At 47.8% G+C, this 22,500-nt stretch overlaps 2 protein-coding genes across 2 annotated transcripts in view; one reads left to right on the top strand and one right to left on the bottom strand.

Annotated features, from left to right (window-relative positions):
• Positions 1-17,899, bottom strand: part of LOC143280673 (ileal sodium/bile acid cotransporter-like) — a 32,320-nt gene extending 14,421 nt beyond the window's left edge. The window contains exon 1 of the mRNA XM_076585409.1: positions 16,660-17,899. Coding sequence (XP_076441524.1) covers positions 16,660-17,010 — 351 coding nt within the window. The 5' untranslated portion in view covers positions 17,011-17,899. The remainder of the gene's footprint in view (positions 1-16,659) is intronic.
• Positions 1-22,500, top strand: part of LOC143280189 (trafficking protein particle complex subunit 13-like) — a 185,232-nt gene that overhangs the window by 28,976 nt on the left and 133,756 nt on the right. The gene's annotated exons all lie outside the window — the stretch shown is intronic.

Below are 22,500 nucleotides of genomic sequence, written 5' to 3'. Positions count from 1 at the left end.
AAACAAACAAACAAAAAAACACCCCCCAAATCCCCATTGCTTATGTTTGTATGCGGATGCAACAAGCGCATGTTTTGATGTGCACGTTTTGACTGTCTTCAGTTGTTATTGTTGAAAGGGTTCTCTACAATCGTTTTCATATAGCGTCGTTGTTGTTTCCCTTGCCGAACAGGGCTGAAATATGCAACAGCATGACATATTCCTGCGCAATGCTGCTGTGAAGACCAGTCAAGTTATTTTCTTTTTTGTGTGTTTATATATATATATATATATAGTTTTCTGCAAAATTATTTCAACCATATTTTTAACTATGCCTCGAAAACTGCGACATCTTGGGGGGAAAAAAAAAAAAGCAGACATGCACGCATTGACACAGCCACAAGCCACACACACGCCTCCTTCCCCCTATCCCCCTACCCCCCCCCCCCCCCCCACTCCCACACATATTAATATATGGTTGATATTTTTTCTGTCAACATAGATTTGTCGACAGAAGTTTATCAGGAGACAACCTGTCATGATTTATTCCCCTCTGCTTTCCTTCCCCCCCCCCCCTTCTTCTTCTCACTTTCATCATTTTTTTTATTTATTTATTGTTGTTTATGTGCACGGTGCGGAGGTAATCTGGATATAGCGTCTCCCCCCCCCCCCCTGCCCCCTTCCCCCTCCCCTTAGAAAATATCACGTGGAGAGAGAGAGAGAGAGAGAGAGAGAGAGAGAGAGATGTATGTGCACGGTGCGGAGGTAATCTGGATATAGCGTCTTCCCCCCCCCCCCCCCCCCCCCTTAGAAAATATCACGTGGAGAGAGAGAGAGAGAGAGAGAGAGAGAGAGAGAGAGAGAGAGATGTATGTGTGAGGGGGGGGGGGTGGTGGGGGGGGGGTAGAGTGCACACATGCTATAAATAGAGAAACCGATAAGATCAGAATGACACCTGCAGTATTGCATGACATGTTTTCCGACGGCCCTCCCTTACGTCGCGTTTCATTCATAAAACTCAGTCATATTTAAGTATTTCTTTTGTGTTTATTGACGTTTGCCCGATGTGGTTAAACAACCTCTTAACGAAAAAAAACAACCAAAACAAAACAAAGCAACAGTAATAAACAACAAAACATCCCCAAACCATTTGAAACAATTTCCATGGCTCCCTCTTTGCCGGAACTCGCAAACGACTTTTTTTTTTTTTTCTTTCTCTCCCAAACTTCAAAATAACCAAATCAGTGTGCCATCAGACACAGTCACGATGGGTGCTGGCTGAGGAATCTGTAGTTGCCCCCCCCCCCCTCTCCCGCCCCCATGCCCCCCCCCCACCTCGCCCCCTCCCTTTCCTCAAAATGATACCTGTTTGTAAGGGTTCCATTACACGTATGATCAGACAGTTCTTTCCAGTCGACACGTGTGCTCCTGTTGCCCTTCCAGTGTGAACCATTGTCCCCACTGATCTTATCTTTCCTGTCGTGTTTCCACTGTCCTTTCAGGTCTGCATGTAGAGGGGTAGACAGACAGACAGACAGACAGACAGACAGACAGACAGACAGAGAGAGAGAGAGAGAGAGAGGGAGAGGGAGAGAGATGGCATGACATGACATTTTATTGAATAAACAAAATGCTCATTTCAAAGGGTTAGAACACATCTATCAATCAGTTCAATTTCGCACGAATTGGAAAGCTTCTTACTCGGGAATATTACCGTACATATTGATAAACGACGGTGAGAGGGAGAGAGAGAGAGAGAGAGAGAGAGAGAGAGAGAGAGAGAGAGAGAGAGACGCTGATGATTTATTCATCAAGGCCGTAGCCCTATAATAAGGAATGAGAGGCGACAACAAGATATATATATATAGATATCACCGTAACTGGCAATGAGCATTCAGCTGTTGACACAGTTGAACTACACAACTTCCAGGACAATACTGTTTCTCTTAATTCTAAAGCTTTATATAAGTACAATGCGAGATTTCTTTCAACATCGTCATCAAGAGACAGAGACAGAGAGAGAGAGAGAGGTAGGGGGAGGGAAGGGAGGGGGGGTGGTGGTGTATGGGTGCAAATGCTAGAGCTCGCATTTAACTGCTACCCCCCCCCCCCCCAAAAAAAAAAAAAATCACTGGGGTGTTATTCATTTGGGCACAAGAAGTGCAGAAGAAAAAAAAAGAAGAAGATGGGTATCTGTTCAGACAAGCCCGCTGTTAAATTTTAATTGGATGACAAAGAAACGAGGGTGTGAATAGTGGAGGGGGGCCGGGGGGGATGAGTGGGGTGCTGGGTGAGAGAGAGGGAGAGGGAGGCGGGGGGGGGGGGGGGTGTGTGTGTGTGGGGGTGTGAACAGAAAAAGGACACAGTTTGCTCCCCAGAGAGCCCAAAGGGAGCGACGAAGACGACCAAGCTGACACCGGCAATTCAATTTGGCCGCTAGGGGGGGGTCTGTCCGAGAGAGAGGAACGTGCGCTGCATGACGACAGCCGTGGCGGCCATTTTGTCTCCCGCCTTCCCACCACTCCTCTCAGCTTCCGCTTCAGTGCGCCCGCCCCGCTTGTCTCCCTTGAGGATATGACGTCGAAGACAGTTTTCTTTCTTTCTTTCTTTCCTCCCCCCCCCCCCCCCCCCCCCCCCCCGCGAAAGTCTCGAGGGTCGTCTCCTTTTCCAATCTTCGATCAAGGAAAAATAGAGACCGAGTTGGAGCTGCCCGTGGAATGCGTATGCCTGGGGGAGGGGGGGGGGGGGGGGGGCGTGTTGAGGGTTGTGGTGTGAAGCTTTATATAAGTACAATGCGAGCGAGATTTCCTAGAACACCGTCATCAAGAGAGAGAGAGAGAGAGAGAGAGGGAGGGGGGGAGGGGGGGTGTATGGATGCAGAGCTGCAGCTCGCACTTGGAAATCGGGGGGGGGGGGGGGTGGGGGGGGGGGTTGTTGAGGGTTGGGGTGTGAAGCAGGCTTTTGCGGGGCATTTGAAGATGCTTATGAATGAATACACGAGGCCACGGAATTCTGCTTTTTTGCAACCGCCCAGCGTTGTGGCAGAGTTTAACTCTTTCCATACGAACGGCGAAAGAGACGACGTTAACAGCGTTTCACCCCAATTACCATCATCAAAATATTGCAAGCGGAAGGCTCTTATACTGAAGAGGTGAATGTTGACAAAGAATACCACAATTCTTACTACGGAAGGTTGGGTCATTAAGACACCCACTGGACATCCGAGGGGTCTGTGTAGAAGAGAAGAGAGGACTGGCCGTACTGAGTGAGTTAATTAGTATGCTGTGCTGTGGGACAGGGCACCGTTCTCTGCCGTGGGCCTTTTTGTTTGTTTGTTCGTTTGTTAGTTTGTCATGTGACAAGGTCAAACCAGTTAGCTAACTGGAGGCAGTTTCCTGAGATTTTCATCCTTTACACAATGTCGAAGAATGTAGAGGTACTTTGAAAAGAAGTGAACCATGGGGGGGAAAAAAAAAAGATGGTGGTGGTGATGATGATTGGTCTTGTGTTATTGTTGTCATTAATGTTGTTGTTTCAGCGATTGATTTCTGTTGTTCTTGTCATAACTGTTGCAGTTCAAGTGATTGCTGTTGTTTCTGTTGTTGTTGTTGTTGTTTTTCTTTTTCAAAAGTTGTCAGCGTCTGCATGTTCAGTAGAATTTTATGAACGTTGGCAAGGCGTGTACTGTGTCCAGCGCAGTGTCCCGTTACATCTCAGCGTTGGTAACAAGTAACGTCCTGACAGCGTTTCCTGTCCCTGGTTTGTTGAGTGTTCAATTCATTTTGTTTGCAACGTTCGCCAAGCTGTCAGTACCAACCCGTGTTGTGGCCGTGTTGCCCAGGTGGACAGCACGTCTTTCTGGGAATTCACACCACGTTCCCACAGGTCAGGTCAGGTCGTTTCGCGGTCAGGATGTTTTTTTTTCTTCTTTTTTTTAATTAAATTTTTAAATAATAATTTTTGTGTGTGCCCCCTTCTTTGTTGAATGTTGGTTGGTTAGGATTCAAGTCACTTTGAACGAGACGATGGATTTGAGGACCTAGCTGTGTGTACAAGGGCGACTCAATGCAGAAATAAAAAGAGCGCTGCCCCTGGCAAACTTTTGAAACCACCCATTCACACCTGGGTCAGGGTGTGAGTCAGGAAAAGGATGGTAGTTAAGTGCCTTTTACCCCAAGGACACACACACACACACACACACACACACACACACACACACACACACACACACACACCACACACACACACACACACAAAAAAAGACCCTATGCCGACAAAACGAGGCCTCGAACGAACCCTGATCGCAGCTAAACACCGGACCAGAAAGTCCCAACGCCTAGCGGATTCTGTCGTGACGCCTTCCCACCTTTACTGCTGAAAACAACAACAAAAAAAACAAACAAACAACAACAATAATAACAACAACCAAAAAAAAAAAACAACAACAACACCCCCTTCCCCCCCGCACCCCTCACCCCCCCCCCCCCCCCCCCCCCCCAAAAAAAAAACCCCACGTTTTCAAGGAGAGCGGGGAGAGGAAGTTGACCAGATCGTATTCAGCCGACCCTTTCGTGCGCTTTCTTTCCATGTAATCAACTGATGGGATCAACAAGAACAAGAACAAAAACAACGAGGGGGGGGGGGAAGAAGAAGAAGAAAAAAGGAATGTCCGACGGCGAGGGAGAACATGGTGCTTTTAGCGGCACTTAGCTATGCCGGGGGCTTATCTGCCGAGTGTGCTGAAAAGCATCTTGGCCATTTTTTTGGTGTTTTTTTTTTCTCTCCCCCCCCGCAGGGACGCTTCACCACGTGCTTGGCTGTGTCTGGGCCTATCAGAGCTCGTGTTTCACGCTGCTTCCCCTGTCGATGACGTTAATGTTGTCATTTCATGGGATCATTCATGAAACAGAAAATAAAAAAATGACAGTTTTACAATCACGTGTTTGATTTGTAATAATGATACTAGTCATATAAGCTTTTCTTTTTTTCTTTCTTTAAAAATTTTTTTTTATTGCTTGAATGTTCATGGCACACAATTTGAATGGAAGTATTGACTCGAAGAAAGGACAAGATACATTCTAAGAGCGCCGAAAAATAATACCCCAACAGTAACATTTGAGACCCTCGTAAAATACTCCAAACGGTATCCGCGCTGACTAAATAAAGTGTGCGTTTCACTAGCTTGAACGGTGAATGTCCGAATACTCAGTTTTGATGCGTATGTATGTCAGTTAACTTACAAAAGGAAAAAAAAAAAAATCGATAAGATATGTATTGAGAAAATAGAGAAAGTTTATAAAATCTGGACGCCTCTTACCAAAAAACAAAACAAAACTGAGTCTTATTTTACAACCCTCAGTTGTTTGTATTTTATTCTGGAACCCCTTGACTGCCGTAAACGTATTACGTACGTGCTTGGTGACGTCACTGATGACGTCATCAGAAAAAGGGCACTAGCTCTGGAAGGCTGAAAATTGACACAGTTTGTCTTGAGTGGTGTTATCTCCAGACCCTTTTTGTCAGTTTTAGGCTGATTGTTTTGGATAATGTTTTATGACCTGAAACACGGTAATCCTGCAGTTTAGAATACTAAACTCAGGGGGCCGTTCAAATGAAAAAATAGAGGTTGTTTTAGACTGACCTTGATGCGCTGAGTCGAATGCAACCCTCAGCTAAGCTCTACGGCCACTCCTTGTCAATGAAACAGAGACATAATAAATAGTAAACTCAGTCGGTCACTTCCCGAGCAACTATCGGCGAGCCATTTTGATTGCTGGTGACGTGGTGTTTACGTCATCAACTTCTGTGTGTTTTCAGTAGAAACTGAAAGTAGAAATCTGTGGGTTTAAGACGGACCGTGCATTTGATCCAGTTTCGTGGCAAAAGGAGTGGTCTTAGAGCTTAGCTGAGGGTTGCATTCGACTCAGCGCATCGAAGTCAGTCGAAAACACCTTCTACTTTTTCATTTTAACGGCCCCTGAGTTTAGTATTCTAAACTGCAGGATTACCCTGAAACACCACTGTCTGCTGTTTTCCCCTTGACACTGAAGGGGTTCTGGGTAATGTTCAATTTTAGAATACTAAACTCACGGGGGGGGCTGTTTAGACAAAAACAAAGGGTGTTTTAGGCTCACCTCGATGCGCTGAGTTGAATGGAACCCTCAGCTAAGCTCTAGGACCACTCCTTTCCCATGAAACTGCGACAAATAGCTGAGTAGTACTCCTTCCCCACCTGCACGCCACGTGGGTGAACGGCAGTCAAAATGGCTTGCAGGTGGTTGCTCTGGCTGTGATCGGCTGAGCTTACTGTGTATAAAATTGTCGCAGTTTCATGGGAAAGTAGTGGTCGTACAGCTTAGCTGAGGGTTCCATTCAACTTAGCGCATCGAGGTGAGCCTAAAACACCCTTTGTTTTTCGTCTAAACAGCCCCCCTGAGTTTAGTATTCTAAAGTTGAACATTACCGGGTTCTGTTATTATCATTATTGTTATGATGATGATGATGATTTTTTTAATTATTATTGTTATTGTTAGTAGTATTAGTGGTAATAGTAGTAGAAGTATTTTTTTTTTTTATAAAGGTTCTCCATTTTGTAGGTTTTATAGACGCAGCCGTCATCTTTCATTTTATCATCGTACCTCATGTCAGTAACTGTCATGGAGTGTGTGTTTGTGCTTAACTCCTGTTGTCTTTATTTATGTCTTGTTGGTTTTCCTTTATTCGATGGTTTCTTTTTGTGTTTTCTCTCTTGTCGTTGCTGTTGTCGTCGTCGTCGACGTCGTCGTCGTTGTTGTTGTTGTTGTTGTTGGTTGTCCCGTTCCTTCATTGATTTCTATCTTTCTGTTGATGTGTTTGGGACCCAAAATGGCCCTCGTGTGGTCCGATGGGCTGTTAACGCCGTGAATAGAAATTGAAATGAAACTGCCTTTCTTTCTTTCTTTCTTTCTTTTTTTTTGGGGGGTGGGGGGGGGGGGGTATCTTTCTTTCTTTTTTCCTCATGCCCTTTCTTTCATCCGTTCGTTCATTCATTCTTTTATTTTTTTCCTCCCTCCTCTTCTAAGAAGGGTGGCCTCTATAAACGACATGAGTGGAAATTGGAATCGAACTTGCTTTCTTTCTGTGTTTCATTCTTTCTTCCTTTCTTTCTTTCCTTTTTTTTTATTGTTGTTGTTGCGTTATTTCTTTCTCTGTTTTTGTCCTTTTTTGAAAAAGTTTAATTCATTCGTTAATTCTTTCATTCCACTCCCCCCTCCCCCCTATCTTTCTTTTATTGGTTTTTCATTCATTCGTTTATTCATTCATTCATATTATCATTCATTCATTCACTCACTCACTCACTCTTCTAATCTTTCCTTCTCTCTTTAATTCGTTCTTTCCTTCTTTCTTTTTTCTCTATTCCCCCCCCCCTCCCCGCCTCTTTTCTCTGTACTCATCTTTTCTCTAGTCATTCTGTCTCTCTAGTCAATCAATCAAATCAATCAGTCAAAAAAAACCCCACTTTATTAATCCACATGGAAATTAAGTTGTGCAATCACAGGCTCGTTGTAAACACCAGCATAAAATCATCATGCGCAACATAAAAAGAGATTAAAACTAGTCAAATAAGAATTCCCAGTAGCTGACGATAGACTAACCCCCCCATCCCCCTGCGCACACACACATACTCATGTTAAGACAACAGGGTATTGCCTAACAATATTTACAAATGAAAACATCCAACAAATAAAAGGTTTATATTACTAAAAATTACATGCGCGCACGCACACACACACGCACGCACGCACGCACACACACACACACACACACACACACACACACACACACACACACACACACACACACACGTTAAGACCATTAGGTATTGTACAACGAAACATTTATAAAAACATCCAAGGAATAAATCGTATATATAAGTAAAATGCACACACACACACACACACACACACACACTCTCTCTCTCTCTCTCTCTCTCTCTCTCTCTCTCTCTCTCTCTCTCACACACACACATACACATACACATTCTTTTTTTTCTGTGCACTCATCACTGATTGTTTCTGACTGCTTCACGTTGATGACGATGATGAACTGTCTCCTCCTCCCAAGGAGACCGGGTCGTCACCATAAACGCCTTGGATGGAAAGTGGAATTGAACTCGCTTTCCTTCCTTTCTTTCCTTTATGTTTCCTCCCTTTCTTTCCTTTATGTTTCCTCCCTTTCTTTCCTTTGTGTTTCCTTCCTTTCTTTCCTTTATGTTTCCTTCCTTTCTTTCCTTTATGTTTCCTTTCTTTCTTTCCTTTATGTTTCCTTTCTTTCTTTCCTTCCTTTATGTTTCCTTTCTTTCTTTCCTTTATGTTTCCTTCCTTTCTTTCCTTTCTGTTTCCTTTCTTCCTTTCCTTCCTTTATGCTTCCTTTCTTTCTTTCCTTTCTGTTTCCTTTCTTTCTTTCCTTTATGTTTCCTTTCTTTCTTTCCTTTATGTTTCCTTCCTGTCTCTCCTTTATGTTTCCTTCCTTTCTTTCCTTTATGTTTCCTTTCTTTCCGTTATGTTTCCTTCCTTTCTTTCCTTTATGTTTCCTTCCTTTCTTTCCTTTCTGTTTCCTTTCTTTCTTTCCTTTATGTTTCCTTCCTTTCTTTCCTTTATGTTTCCCTTCTTTCTTTCCTTTCTTTTCAGCTTTTCCATTCTTTCTGTCGTGTTCATTCTTTCTTGTCTTTATTTCCCTTTTCTGTCTTTCTTTCTCTTTCTTTCTTTCTGTCTTTCTTTCGACTCCTTTTTTTGTTTCTTTTCATTGCTTCATTGTTTCTCTCTCTCTCTCTCTCTCTCTCTCTCTCTCTCTCGCTCTGTTCCTATTCTTTTTTTTTTTTTTCCTTTCTTCCTTTCGCTTTAGCTTTTTTGCTTGTTTTGTCTCTGTTCATGTTTCTTTGTTTATTTCTTTCTCCCTCTCTCTCTCTCTCTCTCCCTTTCTTTCTAGTAGTCATTCATTCCCTGAGTTTCAAGTTGATCATATTGATGTATTGTCTGGTCTGGGTGTGGCTGGGGAGGGTGAGGTTGGTGGGGGTGAAGTGTGTGGGGGGTGGGGAGGGGAGAGAAGAGAGCTGGAGGCCTGCGCATGATGGACGTTGTGACAGGGGTTCATAGGACGTTCTTCTGTTGCTTCTCTCAACTGCCTGCGTGCCCCCCACACCCCACCCCCCCACGTCCCTCCTCCCCCCCCCCACACACACCCCTCCCTCCACCCCCTACCCCTTTTCTTTTCCACACGTTTGTTGTATCTCTCTCTTCCTGTCTCTGTCTCTCTCTGTCTCTTTTATTTACCCTTCATTGTTTTAACCCCTGCATATATATATATATATTTTTTGTTGTTGTTGTTGTTGTTGTTGTTGTTTGTTTGTTTGTTTCGGTTGGAATAATAATAATAATAATAATAATAATAATGGTATTTATGTAGCGCTGAATCTTGTGCATAGACAAATCTCAGCGCTTTCGCACCAGTCATTCTCACGCACGCATAACCCAAAAAACTGGAGAAACTGAAGACCAGGAAGAGGCAGGGAAGGGAGGCTATTTTGGGAAGAGGTGGGTTTTAAGGCCAGACTTGAAAGAGCTGAGCGTGGAGACTTGACGAAGCGAAAGAGGAAGTTCATTCCAGTTGCAAGGCCCATAGACAAGAGAAAGAACGGCGGCCAACAGTCGAGAGTTTTGAATCTGGGTATGCGTAAACGGAGTGGATCGGAAGCACACACCTTAACACACTGAACTTGGTTTGTTGTTGTTGGTACTGCTGTTATTGTGGCTCTTGTTCTGTGTAGGCTGTCAACACACACACACACACACACACACACACACACACACACACACACACACACACACACACACACACCATCTAATAACACTTTTAATGAATAGGCGTTAAACTGAAGATCTCTCTCTCTCTCTCACACAACCACACAGACACACAGACACACACACACACACACACAGACACACACATACACAGAGACACAGACACAGACACACACACACACACACCGTTTAATAACACTTTTAGTGAATAGGCGTTAAACTGAAGATCTCTCTCTCTCTCTCACACACAGACACACACACAGACACACACACAGACACAGACACACACACACAGACACACACACACACACACACACACACACACACACACATTTCGTGAATGTGCATCTCTTAGGAGTCTGAGGTTACTAGTAGAGTCACTCTCTGTATCAGTTTGTCTTTCTTGTCTGTGAGTGAGTCTGTCTGCCTGTCTCTCTCTCTCTCTCACGTATCTCACTTGTTCTGTCTGTGTCTATCTGTGTCTGTCTGTCTGGTCTGGTCTGGACTGTCTCTTTCACCTGCGTTATGTTTGTTTCTGCTAGACTTTGTTGTTGATGTTGTTCTCTGTAGGGCTACCGTAAGAATAGAAGTGCGCGCGCGCACACACACACACACACACACACACACACACACACACACACACACACACACACACACATACACACACGCGCGCGCGCGTCTGGCTGGCCTGTCTCTTTCCTTTGTGAGCGCGGTGGTTGGTGTGAAAATTGGGAGGACCACAGAAAGGGTTGCGAAGAGAAGGGAGAGAGTGAAATAAAAAAAAGAAAAAGAAAGCAGTGAGAGAAAGAGGGGATGGGGTGGGGGGTGGGGGTGGGGGGTGGTGGGGGTGGGAGGGGCGAGAGAGAGAGAGAGAGAGAGAGAGAAGGGGGAGGAGGGACATTGGTCGACCATTTTTCCCCCCAATAGAATGCTCCCTTCACTCTCTCTCCGCCTGTCCTCCGTCCTGCTCTCCTCTTTCCCCGTCTCTCTCTCTCTCTCTCTCTCTCTCTCTCTCTCTCTCTCTCTCTGTCTCTCTCTGTCTCTCTCTCTCTCTCTCTCTCTCTCTCTCTCTCTCTCACACACACGTACACATGCACACACGCCTTATCCTCTCTCTTTTTCTCCAGTCTCTGTCTCTCTCTCACTCACACCCTCACATCCCTGACCCCCCTCTCTCCTGTCTGTCACTCATAATAACCCCCACCGCTCCTTGCTCTCTGTCTACTGCCATTCTCTCATTCTGTCTCTGTCTCTCACCACCACCCCACCTCCCCTCCCCCCCCCGCCCCCAACCCCCCCCCCACACTTTGACTCTCTCTCTGCTGTCTTTCTCTCCTTCTGTCTCTGTCTCTGTCTCCCTCACACTACGACCCACATTCCCACTCTGTCCCCCCCCCCCCCCGCCCCCCGCCTACTCTCCTTCTGTCTCTCTCTCTACACCCCCCACACCCCTGACCCCCTCTCTACTGTCTTTCCTATCTCTGTCTCCCCCCCCCCCCCGCCCTCCCAAAGTTATTTACCCTCTGTACACTCCCCTTCTCTTCTCTTCTCCTGTCTCTGTCTCTCTCACACCCTCACATTCTCACGTCCGTGACCCTCTTGTCTACTCCCTTTCTCTCTCTCCTGTCTCTGTCTCTCTCACACACCCCTGACCCTCCACCTACCTACTCCCCTTCTCTCCTTATGTCTCTGTCTCTCTCTCACACCACGATCCACACCCCTCCCCCCCCACTCCACCCCACCCCCCTCTATCCTCTCTCTTTGTTAGAAATGGCCATTGGTGGGGAGGGGGGGGGGGGTAGGAGAGACGAGTAGGAAACGGCTGGATTTTCAATTCGTTTCTCTTCTTCAGTTCTTGGTGTTACTTATTATTATCATGTTGGAGAGAGAGAGAGAGAGAGAGAGGGAGAGAGAGAGGGGGGCGAGAGAGGAGGAGGAGGTGGAGGAAGAGGAGAGAGAGAGAGAGAGGGGGGAGGGCGGGGCCGAGGAGAGGAGGAGGAGGAAGAGGAGAGAGAGAGACTGAGAGAGTGAGAGAGGGATGGATGGATGGATGGATGATGTATGTCTGCGCGTGTTTGTTCGTGTAGTCAGAGATGGTCTCCACAAGAGCTGGTTTCAGTGGGCCTCCGTTTGTTTCCATTGGGAATGCTGATCTCTCCCCCCCCCCCCCACGACCTCCCCCCCCCCTATTTTATTATTATTTTTTTTTTGGTTTGTTTCATTTTATTTCATTTTATTTTTTATTTCGTTTTACTTTATTTTGGTTATACCCAGCAATTTCCAGCTATCATCTTGGTAAATTCATTTCCTATCCGAGGAGACGTCTTGTGTCCTCCTATGCTTTTTCCCCTACTACCCCACACACCCCTCAATTCTCTTTGCCCCTCTCCTTCTCCTCTGGACACTTCGTTGTTGGTTGATTTCTTTTGCCATTCTTGGGGATCTTCTGCACCGCTGCAAACTCTTCCAGATTTTTTATTTTATTTTATTTTATTTTATTTGTTTTTATACTTCTTCCAGAATTCCAAATACGTTGCGGTTCCAAAACACAACCAGTTCTGTTTTTTTTTTGTTTTTTTTTTTTCCCTGTACGGTATCGTCCTATAGGAAGAGCAGCTTCTTTATGATATATTGTGTGGTGGACACTTTCTTCATCGTCATCTGTGATAACAGCTGTCCAGACAGCTCTTCTCTGCACTGTCCCGTCATCTCTGGTCACACAACTGCTGCTCTCCTTCAGTTTCTCTACTGTCATTTTTTTTCTTTTTTTTTTTTAGCTTCTTTTTCAATTTATTGTTGTTGTTTCATTTCGTGTGTGTGTGGGTTGTGTGTGTGGGGTTGGGGTTGGGGTGGGAGGAGGGGAGGTGGGAGGTTTGTGTGTGTGTGTGTGTGTGTGTGTGTGTGTGTGTGTGTGTGTGTGTGTGTGTGTGTTGTTTATTACATCCCCAGACCAGGCACGTATGTGTAAAATGGAAGGTATAATGCACCGGGTATAACTTTATGTTGGCACAACTAGGGGGGTTAAAAGGGACACACACACACACACACACACACACAGACAGACAGACAGACAGACACACCCCACCCCCACCCCCACCCCCACACATCTGCAACAGCCCCCAACACACACACTCACACGCATACACACACACACACACAACCACGCACACACACACACACACACCCACACACACCCCTTCCCCTACCCCTACCCCTACCCCTACCGGTTTGGGTCGGGTAACCCAGAGACATTTGGACAGTGGTGTGTGGTGTGGTGGTGTACATAGTTAAAAGGGCGGGCATCAAGGGAAAGGACTCCACACTTAATTGCCGCGTTCCCCTAGTTAGCACGCTCGTTACACAGAAGCTCCCCCCGTTGCCGTGATTGTTCGTAATGATTGCACGTGTTACAGTAATTAGCATCGTTTCCTCTGTGTGTGTGTGTGTGTGTGTGTGTGTGTGTGTGTGTGTGTGTGTGTGTGTGTGTGTTGGTTCGTTGGTGCGTGCACGGTTCTGTGTATCGTGGTGTGTTTGTGCATGCGTGCGCATGTTTGTGTGTGTGTGTGCCTGTATGTTAGTGTGGATGTGTGTGTGTGTGTTCGCGCGCGCGCGCGTGTGTGTGTGTGTATGTGTGTGAGTGTGCGCGCGAGTATGTAAGTGAGTAAGCGGATCATTTACGTCCATTAGGTCCATAAATAACGGGTTGTGAGATTGAGCAATGCTGTCGTTTTGGCTTCGTTGTTGAGAGAGAGCGAGAGAGAGAGAGAGAGAGAGAGAGAGAGAGAGAGAGAGAGAGAGAGCCCATATATATATATGTGTGTGTGTGTGTGTGTGTGTGTGTGTGTGTGTGTGGAGAGAGAGAGAGAGAGAGAGAGAGAGAGAGAGAGAGAGAGAGAGAGAGAGGCAAACAGACGGACGGACAGTGAAACAGTTGAATTGTTGACGCTTATTGACCGTCATGCGCCTCACACATCGTGGCTGTCCGTGCTTTTCTCTGAAACTTTTTTCTCCCCCTTTTCTTCTTCAGCTGAGGAGCAGGGGGGGGGGGGGGGGGGGAGGGGACGTAGGGGACTGTGGAGGGGATGGGAGGTGGGGGTGAGGGAGGGGGGGGGGGAATCTGACAAAGAAAATGGAACGAGAATGTAGACAGAGCTGCAGGCTTTTCTGTAATGGAAAAATGGGAGTGTGTATGTGTGTGCGTGTGTGTGTGGGGTGGTGGTGGGTGGGGGTGGGGGGGTGGGGGTGAGGAGGGGTCGGGAATGTGGTGGGGAGGGGGGGTCCTGGTACTGAAAGAGAGAAATTTGAGAGAGGAGGGTGAGCAGATAGAGAGAGAAGGGGCAATAGAGAGATAGAGATAGGTAGATATATAGATAGAGATTATTTTTTTGAGATTGGGCCCATATGCTACTGTCATGGAATAGCGTGGTGTGTGTGTGTGTGTGTGTGTGTGTGTGTGTGTGTGTGTGTGTGTGTGTGTGTGTGTGTGAGAGAGAGAGAGAGAGAGAGAGAGAGAGAGAGAGAGTTTACAGGACGAATATAAACAAGAGGCAGATGAGCACACAAATGCAGAGGCATGTAAAAACAATGACAAAGAACAGAAGTCGGGGGAAGGAACAGGGCACTCACTGCGGCTGTGCGAACAAAATGAAGGACTCGCATCAAAACCCAGTGTGGCGGACACGCAGACAGGCAAACGAACGGACAAACGAATATATCTATCTATCTGTCTGTCTATGTATCTCTCTCTCTCTCTCTCTCTCTCTCTCTATATATATATATATATATATATATATCTATATATATCAGACCAAACAGACAGACCAGCCGGACAGTCACCGTTATTCTGTCAACAGAGGCAGCACTGATCCCCCAATACACATGTAACATAACAATGTTTTGGAAATAACGCACATGCTGAAACAGACGAGAATATTTGGTTTGATCACCTTGTTTGACAACTATTTTTTTTGGTAAAAGCAAATTTAAACAAAACACAAATCAGACAGAGAATTTTCAGGACCGGAACATATGAGTATGAAGTGGGGGGAAAATTATGAACATTTGAGAGTCAAACCCATCTAAATTCCATAAACACCTTAATTCAGTATAGAGATGAACTGACAACAGCACAATATATTGGTGAAAGACTCGCGGACAGACCGACAAACAGACAGGTCGCCAGGCTTTGACTGCATAGTCCAAGTCTTATCAGCGCTTAGTTCGCTTAGGGTTAAGAATTTTCGCAAGACTGCGCCGATTTCCACTAGGGGGAAATTGTTAACGGGAAGCAGTCATAGCGGTGCTGCGTGACATCACTTCCGGAAGCCAGTTCCTAGTCACGAGCTGACCAACACGTCACTGAAGTGAACAAAGAGCGACAAGTCCAACTCTTGTCTTGTCGTCTTGTGGAACTAACTTGTGGAAACAGTCATGTTGAACTGGCTCAGACGCCTTGTGCGGACATCCACACCGTGTTTCGGAAATGGCGTCCTTTTCCATGCCCCCCTTCAACTTTCAGCTGAGTCTCATTAATCTGGCAGTTAAAGCTGCACTTGACAATCGACTGATAGACCAAGTCGTCAGTTCATTAGACTGACTGTAGTCAGTTGTGAGAGACAAGAAGACCGACCGACCGACCGACAGACAGACTCCAGACAGACCAACAGATCCAGACTTACCTCGTCGTAGGTATCAGAATGAGAAGACAGAGGAATTTCCTGCAAGGTCCCCCCCATCGAAGTGCCAGACTGACCGACACCCAAGACCCCACTTCTTCGAACAACGAAACACTTTCACAGCATCAAGACCCCAGCACTGAACAATCTGACCTGAAGCCAGCAGGTCAACAGGTCAAACTCGGCTCTAGCAGAATCCACGGATGATAGACACACACACACAGACAGACTTATGATTGACCGGTGCGGTGACTACGGATACTGGAATGAATCAGCGTGAGAAGTCAACGACGGCAGACAGACGGTCACACAGACGAACAGGGTACAGCAACAGACAAAGAACGGAGGAAGAAGGAGTAGGGTGGGTGTGGGGGGTGTGGGTGGGGTGGGGAGTTGTTGGTGTGGCAGCGGAATCCTCACCACGGGCAGGAGGATGAAGTGACAGCAGAAGCCGGCGACGAGGAGGACACGCCAGCAGGACAGGTGGTCACACAGCAGACCAAGGTGAACACCAGGAAACAAGCCAAGGGGGTAGGGGTCGGGTGGGGGTGAGGGAGATGGTAGAGGAGATGCTGACTCACCAGGAACTTGACGATGAACTGGCAGCTAAAGCCGATGGTGAGAGGGACACACAGACAGGACAGTGGACAGACAATTTAAGGGGTGGGGAGTGGGGACGGGGGAGATTATGGTGGTGGCAATGACTCACTGCCGGCATGAGGATGTAGTGGCAGCAGAAGCCGACGACGAGACATGCAGACAAGACAGGTGGACACACAGACCAACGTGAACACCAAGAGACACGTCAGGGGTGTGGGTGTGGAGGGTGCGGGGGGAAGGTGAACGTGGAGGAGATGACGGACTCACAGCGGGCATGACGACAACTGGCAGCAGAAGCCGACGACGAGATGGACATACAGACAAGACCAACGTGAACACCAAGAGACACGTCAAGGGTGTGGGTGTGGAGGGTGCGGGGGGGGATGGTGAACGTGGAGGAGATGACGACTCACCATGGGCACGAGGATGTACTGGCAGCAGAAGCCGACGATGAGGCATGCAGACAAGACAGGTGGACACACAGACCAACGTGAACACAACAGACAAGTCAAAGGGAGTAAAAGGGGGGGAGGGGGATGATGGTGGAGGAGACATGACGGACTCACCACGGGCATGAGGATGAACTGGCAGCAGAAGCCGATGATGAGCGACACGGGGAACTTGAGCTGCCGCTTGACGCTGGCCGTGTCGGTGCAGCAGCCCATGCCGAACATGACCAGCAGCGCGATGGCCGCCGCCGAGCTGTCGAAGGCCACGTCGGCCAGCCTCTGGCCCCTCACCACGGCCACGGGCACCTGCGAGGTGGCCACGGCCTGGCTGGTGGACAGCTGGCCGTTTTCGCCGGCCATCTGTGCGGCCAGGTCCTTGTCCAGCAGGACCAGCGACTGCGTGACGCCACCGCCTCCGCCGCTGCTGCCCCCCAGGGCATGCGCCGTGGAGTTGGGGAGGTCCTGCATTTCCGGTTTTTAAAATGGTTGGTGTTAGTGGAGTGGGGGGAGGAGTTTGGCCGGCAGTCCCTGACCCCTTGCTGTGTAATCCTTCCGGTCCTTCTCCCCCTCCCCCTCCTCCGTCCTTCGCGGAGTGGAAGCGGGCATGGTATGGTGTTGGTGTTGGTTTGGGGAAGGAGAGGTGCCTCTGCTTGTTCAGACGTATCGATTTGCCGTTAGTGTCACCATGGATTTTCCCCGGCCTGTGGAATCCGGACGGATGGCATTATGGGCCAGGCTTCCACCACCCTCCCTCCCTCCCTCCCTCCCGCCCGCCCCTCTCGGTACTGATTCTGGTTCCTCGTGTGAAATCACTCATCAAAGGTTGTACACAACTGTCGTCACTGTAGGATATTTCTGTAGGGGGGAAAAAGAGAGAGAGAAAAAAAAAAAAAAAAAATCGGGCGTCGGGCGGTACGTTACCACACAACCACTCAACAGTCGACGCCGTATCGCTGTTCATGTTTCCTCCATGATCCTTCGGAGGAAACAAAAACAAAAACAAAGATAAATGAGGGAGAGTGAGAGAGAGCAAGAGGGAAGGAAACACAAGACTTGGGATATCCGGTAAGGCGGAAGGCAAGGAAGTCACGTTGTCACCGACGCGAAAGACGTCGACGCGGTGTTCCGTTGTGAGGAGGGGTCAGTGATGACGGTGAGGACGAACGCTGTTGGCCCTGAACTGAACGGGCGCTGGCCGGGGGGGTGGGGGGTTCAGCTCTCCAGGTGGCGCCAAGAGGACTGACACTTGCAGGCAGGTGCTGGAACGGCAGGGGTGTGGAACGGTCCCACGGGGTCTCTCACGTGCTGTCGGTCTGTCTGTGGGGTGACTGACGCCTTGGAGAGAAGAGCTGGAGAGAGAGAGAGAGAGAGAGGGGGGGGGGGGGGGGGGGGGGGGGGGGGGGGGAGGGGGGAGGAGGAAGGGGGTAGGGGGTTCGGACGGAAAGGGAATATGGGTCTAGAGTGAACTAAAAGAGAGAGAGAGAGTGGCAGAGGCAGAAAGAAAGAGAGAGAGAGAAGAGAAACGGGGGGCCCCCCAAGACCGACACACGACCACTACCACCAAGCACAGGCCCGCACACACGGACACACACACACACACACACACCACCTCCAGTCCGTCGTCTCTGGGAAACAGCACCACTAGCAGCACGCGCTCTCCTCCTAGCAGTCCTCCTCTCCCCGACCCACACCGCACCACACCGCACCGCACCACTGTGGGCTGGCGACACAGGGGATACACACAGGGCAAAGTTGGGGGAGGGGTGTGGGGTGGGAGGGGGGGGGCCTGGTGGGGGCGGGGGGGGGGGAGAAAGAGAGAGTCTGGCACAGAGAGAGAGAGAGAGAGGGGGGGGGGAGGGGAAAGGAAGAGAGAGGAGTGTGTGTGTAGGGGGATGGGGGGGGGGGGGTTGCATGTGGGGGAGATTAAAGAGGGAGAGAGGCGCGACGTACAGTTGCGGGCTGGGCCTGGGTGATTGGGGGAGAGGGGTGAGGCGTGTGTGTGGGGGTACTGATCAGGGCACGTGGAGGAGAACGGGAGGTGGAGTGGAGGGTGGGGTAAGGGAGGTGTGTGTGTGTGTGTGGGGGGGGGGGGGGGGGGGGGGGGGGGGGGCGGTGCTGCTGCTGCTGCTACTTGGGCGGAAGTGGTGGCCGGGTCGTTTTGTGCTTTCTGTTCCTGTTGTCTGTCTGGTCTGTCTGGGTGCCTTTGTGCCTTCCCTCGTCATGTCTGTCTGTTGCTTTTTACTGCCCTGTCTTGTCTTGTCTTGTCTTGTCTCTTCTGAGTCTTGTCTTTCTGTTTTTTGTTTTTTTTTTCTTTCTCTCTTCCCTGTGCCTCCGCCCGCCCGTCGCTGTCTCTCTCTCACACACACACTCACACACACAGACACACACACACACTCACACACACAGACACACACACACACACACACACACACACACACACACACACGCACACACACGCACGCTCTCTCTCTCTCTCTCTCTCCTCCAGTCTCTTTTCCGTCGTTGTCAGTCTTGTTTCTGTGTTTTTCTTCCCATGGCGCTTTAAGAAAAGAAAAGAAAACAGAAAAAAAAATTAACCCTCGGACTTGTCTTGTAATTCTGTTATGTCTGTCTGTCTTTTTTTTCTCTCTCTGTCTGTCCGTGACAGTTCCTGGTTTTTTTCCCCCCTTCCCCCCCATCCCGTCTGTTCCAGACATGGGTAAAAATAGCTTGGCCCCAAATCCTTTTTGCTTCACCTGAGTTTTGACTCCCACTCTTTTTCTTTTTATTCTGTTCATTTTTTCGTCACTTTCTTTTGATTTTTCCTTTCTCGCCACTGTCTCTTGGTCTAGTTTCTCCGGCTCGCTTTCGCTGTTGATTTGCGTGATTGTTTCTGATGGTCATTGGACGGATGGTCAGTTTGCAGGAAGGTTCCAAGTTTTCTTCCCTCGCCCTTCTGAAGATTTTACAGTCGGCATCCTAGCATCTTCAGCCTCTCAGTCAGCGACTCACTGCAGCTGTGTGTTGTTTGCCGGGTTGTTGGGTCACCAGGTATTTGAGAACAGGCGGCTCTGTGTTGTCAGTGGACCAGCCATCCTGGTAGACATTAACTTTGTCAAACGGCTGTGCTTTGTTTCCGCGAAAAAAAAAAAGTGTATGGCTTTTTTACTTCCGTTAGGTTTGAAAAATATGGATAATATGTAAGTGCGTGAACAATCGTGCTGAATCGTTGGCGAGGATTATTTACCGTGCTCAAAAGCAGAGTCCCGTATATGCTGCTAACTGGTTCTTTTATTTTATCTTATTTTATCATACTTTAAAGCGTCGCACGCACACACACACACACACACACACACACACACACACACACACACACACACACACACACACACACACACACACACACACACACACACACACACACACACACACACTTACGCCGCACTAAGAAACATAAAGTGATGCATGCTCTTTTTCAGCATCAACAAGAAACAGTTTTCTTTGGACAGACACAAGAGGACACGCAAAGCAAAAAACAAACAAACAAACAAAAAAAAAAAAAAGATCGCTTCCCAATCGGATTATTGTCATCGTGTCAAATTTGATCATAATGCACGTAGACATCGAGGGGTTTATTTCTCTTTGGGATCTCTCCATTCCCCCCCGAAGAACACTAATCGATTTTTGGGTTGAAAATATTAACTTTGTACAGATTGCTTTGTCTCTTAAAAAGGTTGCGTTATACTTAATTACTTTTTTTTTCTTCTTAAAACATGTAGTATTGTTTTGAAGCGTTTTGTTGTATTTGTTTGTTGAAACACGTAGCATTGGGATCTTTTTCTTGTGCGACTCACACGTTCACTCGTACACAGGAATGGGCTTTTACGTGTATGACCGTTTTAAACCCCGCCATGTATTTTGTGTGTTTGTGTGTGTGTGTGTGTGTGTGTGTGTGTGTGTGTGTGTGTGTGTATTTTTTTTGTATTTTGTATTTCTTTTTACCACAACAGATTTCTCTGTGTGAAATTCGGGCTGCTCTCCCCAGGGAGAGCGCGTCGCTACACTACAGCGCCACCCCATTTTTGTGTGTGTAATTTTTCCTGCGTGCAGTTTTATTTGTTTTTCCTATCGAAGTGGATTTTTCTACCGAATTTTGCCAGCCCTTTTGTTGCCGTGGGTTCTTTTACGTGCGCTAAGTGCATGCTGCACACGGGACCTCGGTTTATTGTCTCATCCGAATGACTAGCGTCCAGACCACCACTCAAGGTCTAGTGGAGGGGGAGAAAATATTGGCGGCTGAGCCGTGATTCGAACCAGCGCGCTCAGATTCTCTCGCTTCCTAGGCGGACGCGTTACCTCTAGGCCATCACTCCATGTAGGCAGCCGTATTCCGTTTTCGAGGAGATGCACGCCGGGTATGTTCTTGTTTCCATAATAACCCACCGAACGCCGACTTGGATTACAGGATTTTCGACATGCGTATTTGATATCTTTTGCATGCGGACACACACGAAGGGGGTTCAGACACTAGCAGGTCTGCTAGATGGAAAAAAGAAAAAAAGAAGAAAAGAAAAAAGAATCTCCACCCTTTTACCCACAGCGGGTGTGCCAAGAATGGGGATGGAACCCAGGACTTTGTGAATCCAGGACCCTCAGATTCCAAGAGTCCAACGCTTCAATAGCGACTGGCCTGTTGCACGTGCCATGCAGGATGTCATTTCCAGGACACCGGCCGTGTCTGTGGACATGAACTGTGTAGACTGCAGAGCCAGTCCACTGCTGCTGCTGCAAGGTGTGTTGATACTTGATGTGGATACTTATATAGAGCCTGTCCTCGGTCAGAGACCAAGCTCTAAGCGCTTTACAAACACGGGGTCATTTGCACAACAGGCTGCCTACCTGGGAAGAGCCGACTGACGGCTGCTACTGGGGGAGCTCATCATTCGTTTCCTGTGTCATTCATTCAGATTTCAGGTACACACCCATACACTTTCAGACAGACATGTAACATTTTTCGTGTATGACCGTTTTTTTAAATTTTTTTAAATTTTATTTACCCCCGCCATGTAGGCAGCCATACTCCGTTTTCGGGGGTGTGCATGCTGGGTATGTTCTTGTTTCCATAGGCCACCGAACGCTGACATGGATTACAGGATCTTTAACGTGCGTATTTGATCTTTTGCATGCGTATACACACGACAGGGGTTCAGGCATTATGCCTGTATTTACCCACCAGGCGCCGTCACCGAGATTCGAACCCGGGACCCTAAAAGGGTTTTACTTTCTGTCACAACAGCCAGTGCCTTCAGACGTTTTGTTTTTTTCCTTCTTCTTTCTTCTTTATTGAATCCGACAGAGAGAAAAACTATGAGGCGTTGTCGCTGCTTGCTGTGTTGTGACAGGGTGCCGGTCTGCAGATTATTGTCCCGATTGCTAGTTACTGTGTGGCACGTGCACTCACAACCCCCCCCCTCCCCTCCCCCACCAACCCCCACACACCCTCTGCCTTCCCTCCCCTTCCCCTCTCCCTCCCCTCTCACCACCCCACTCACCCCTTGTGGGGGGAGGGGGGTGGGGGTTACCGTGTGCTCTGTAAGTATGGACCCATCCCAGCCTTCTGGAAAGTATGAGCTAGAAATGTGCTCTTTTTTCCGTTTTCTTTGTTTCTGGCCGTTTTATTTATTTAAAAAAATCATTTTTATTTGTATTTCTCTTTTTATGACAACAGATTTCTCTGTGTGAAATTCGGGCTGCTCTCCCCAGGGAGAGTGCGTTGCTACACTACAGCGCCACCCTTTTTTTTTTTGTTATTTTTTCCTGCGTGTAGTTTTATTTGTTTTTCTCTTCAGAATTTTGCCAGGAACAACCCTTTTGTTGCCGTGGGTTCTTTTACGTGCGCTAAGTGCATGCTGCACACGGGACCTCGGTTTATCGTCTCAAGGAGTAGGCTGTGCATTTATTTATTTATTTATTTTTTAA

This window comes from Babylonia areolata, chromosome 3 (genome assembly GCF_041734735.1).
Source record: "Babylonia areolata isolate BAREFJ2019XMU chromosome 3, ASM4173473v1, whole genome shotgun sequence".
NCBI lineage: Eukaryota > Metazoa > Mollusca > Gastropoda > Neogastropoda > Buccinidae > Babylonia > Babylonia areolata.
Note: the sequence above shows the minus strand (reverse complement) of the source record. Positions and strands in the feature narration are given on the sequence as shown.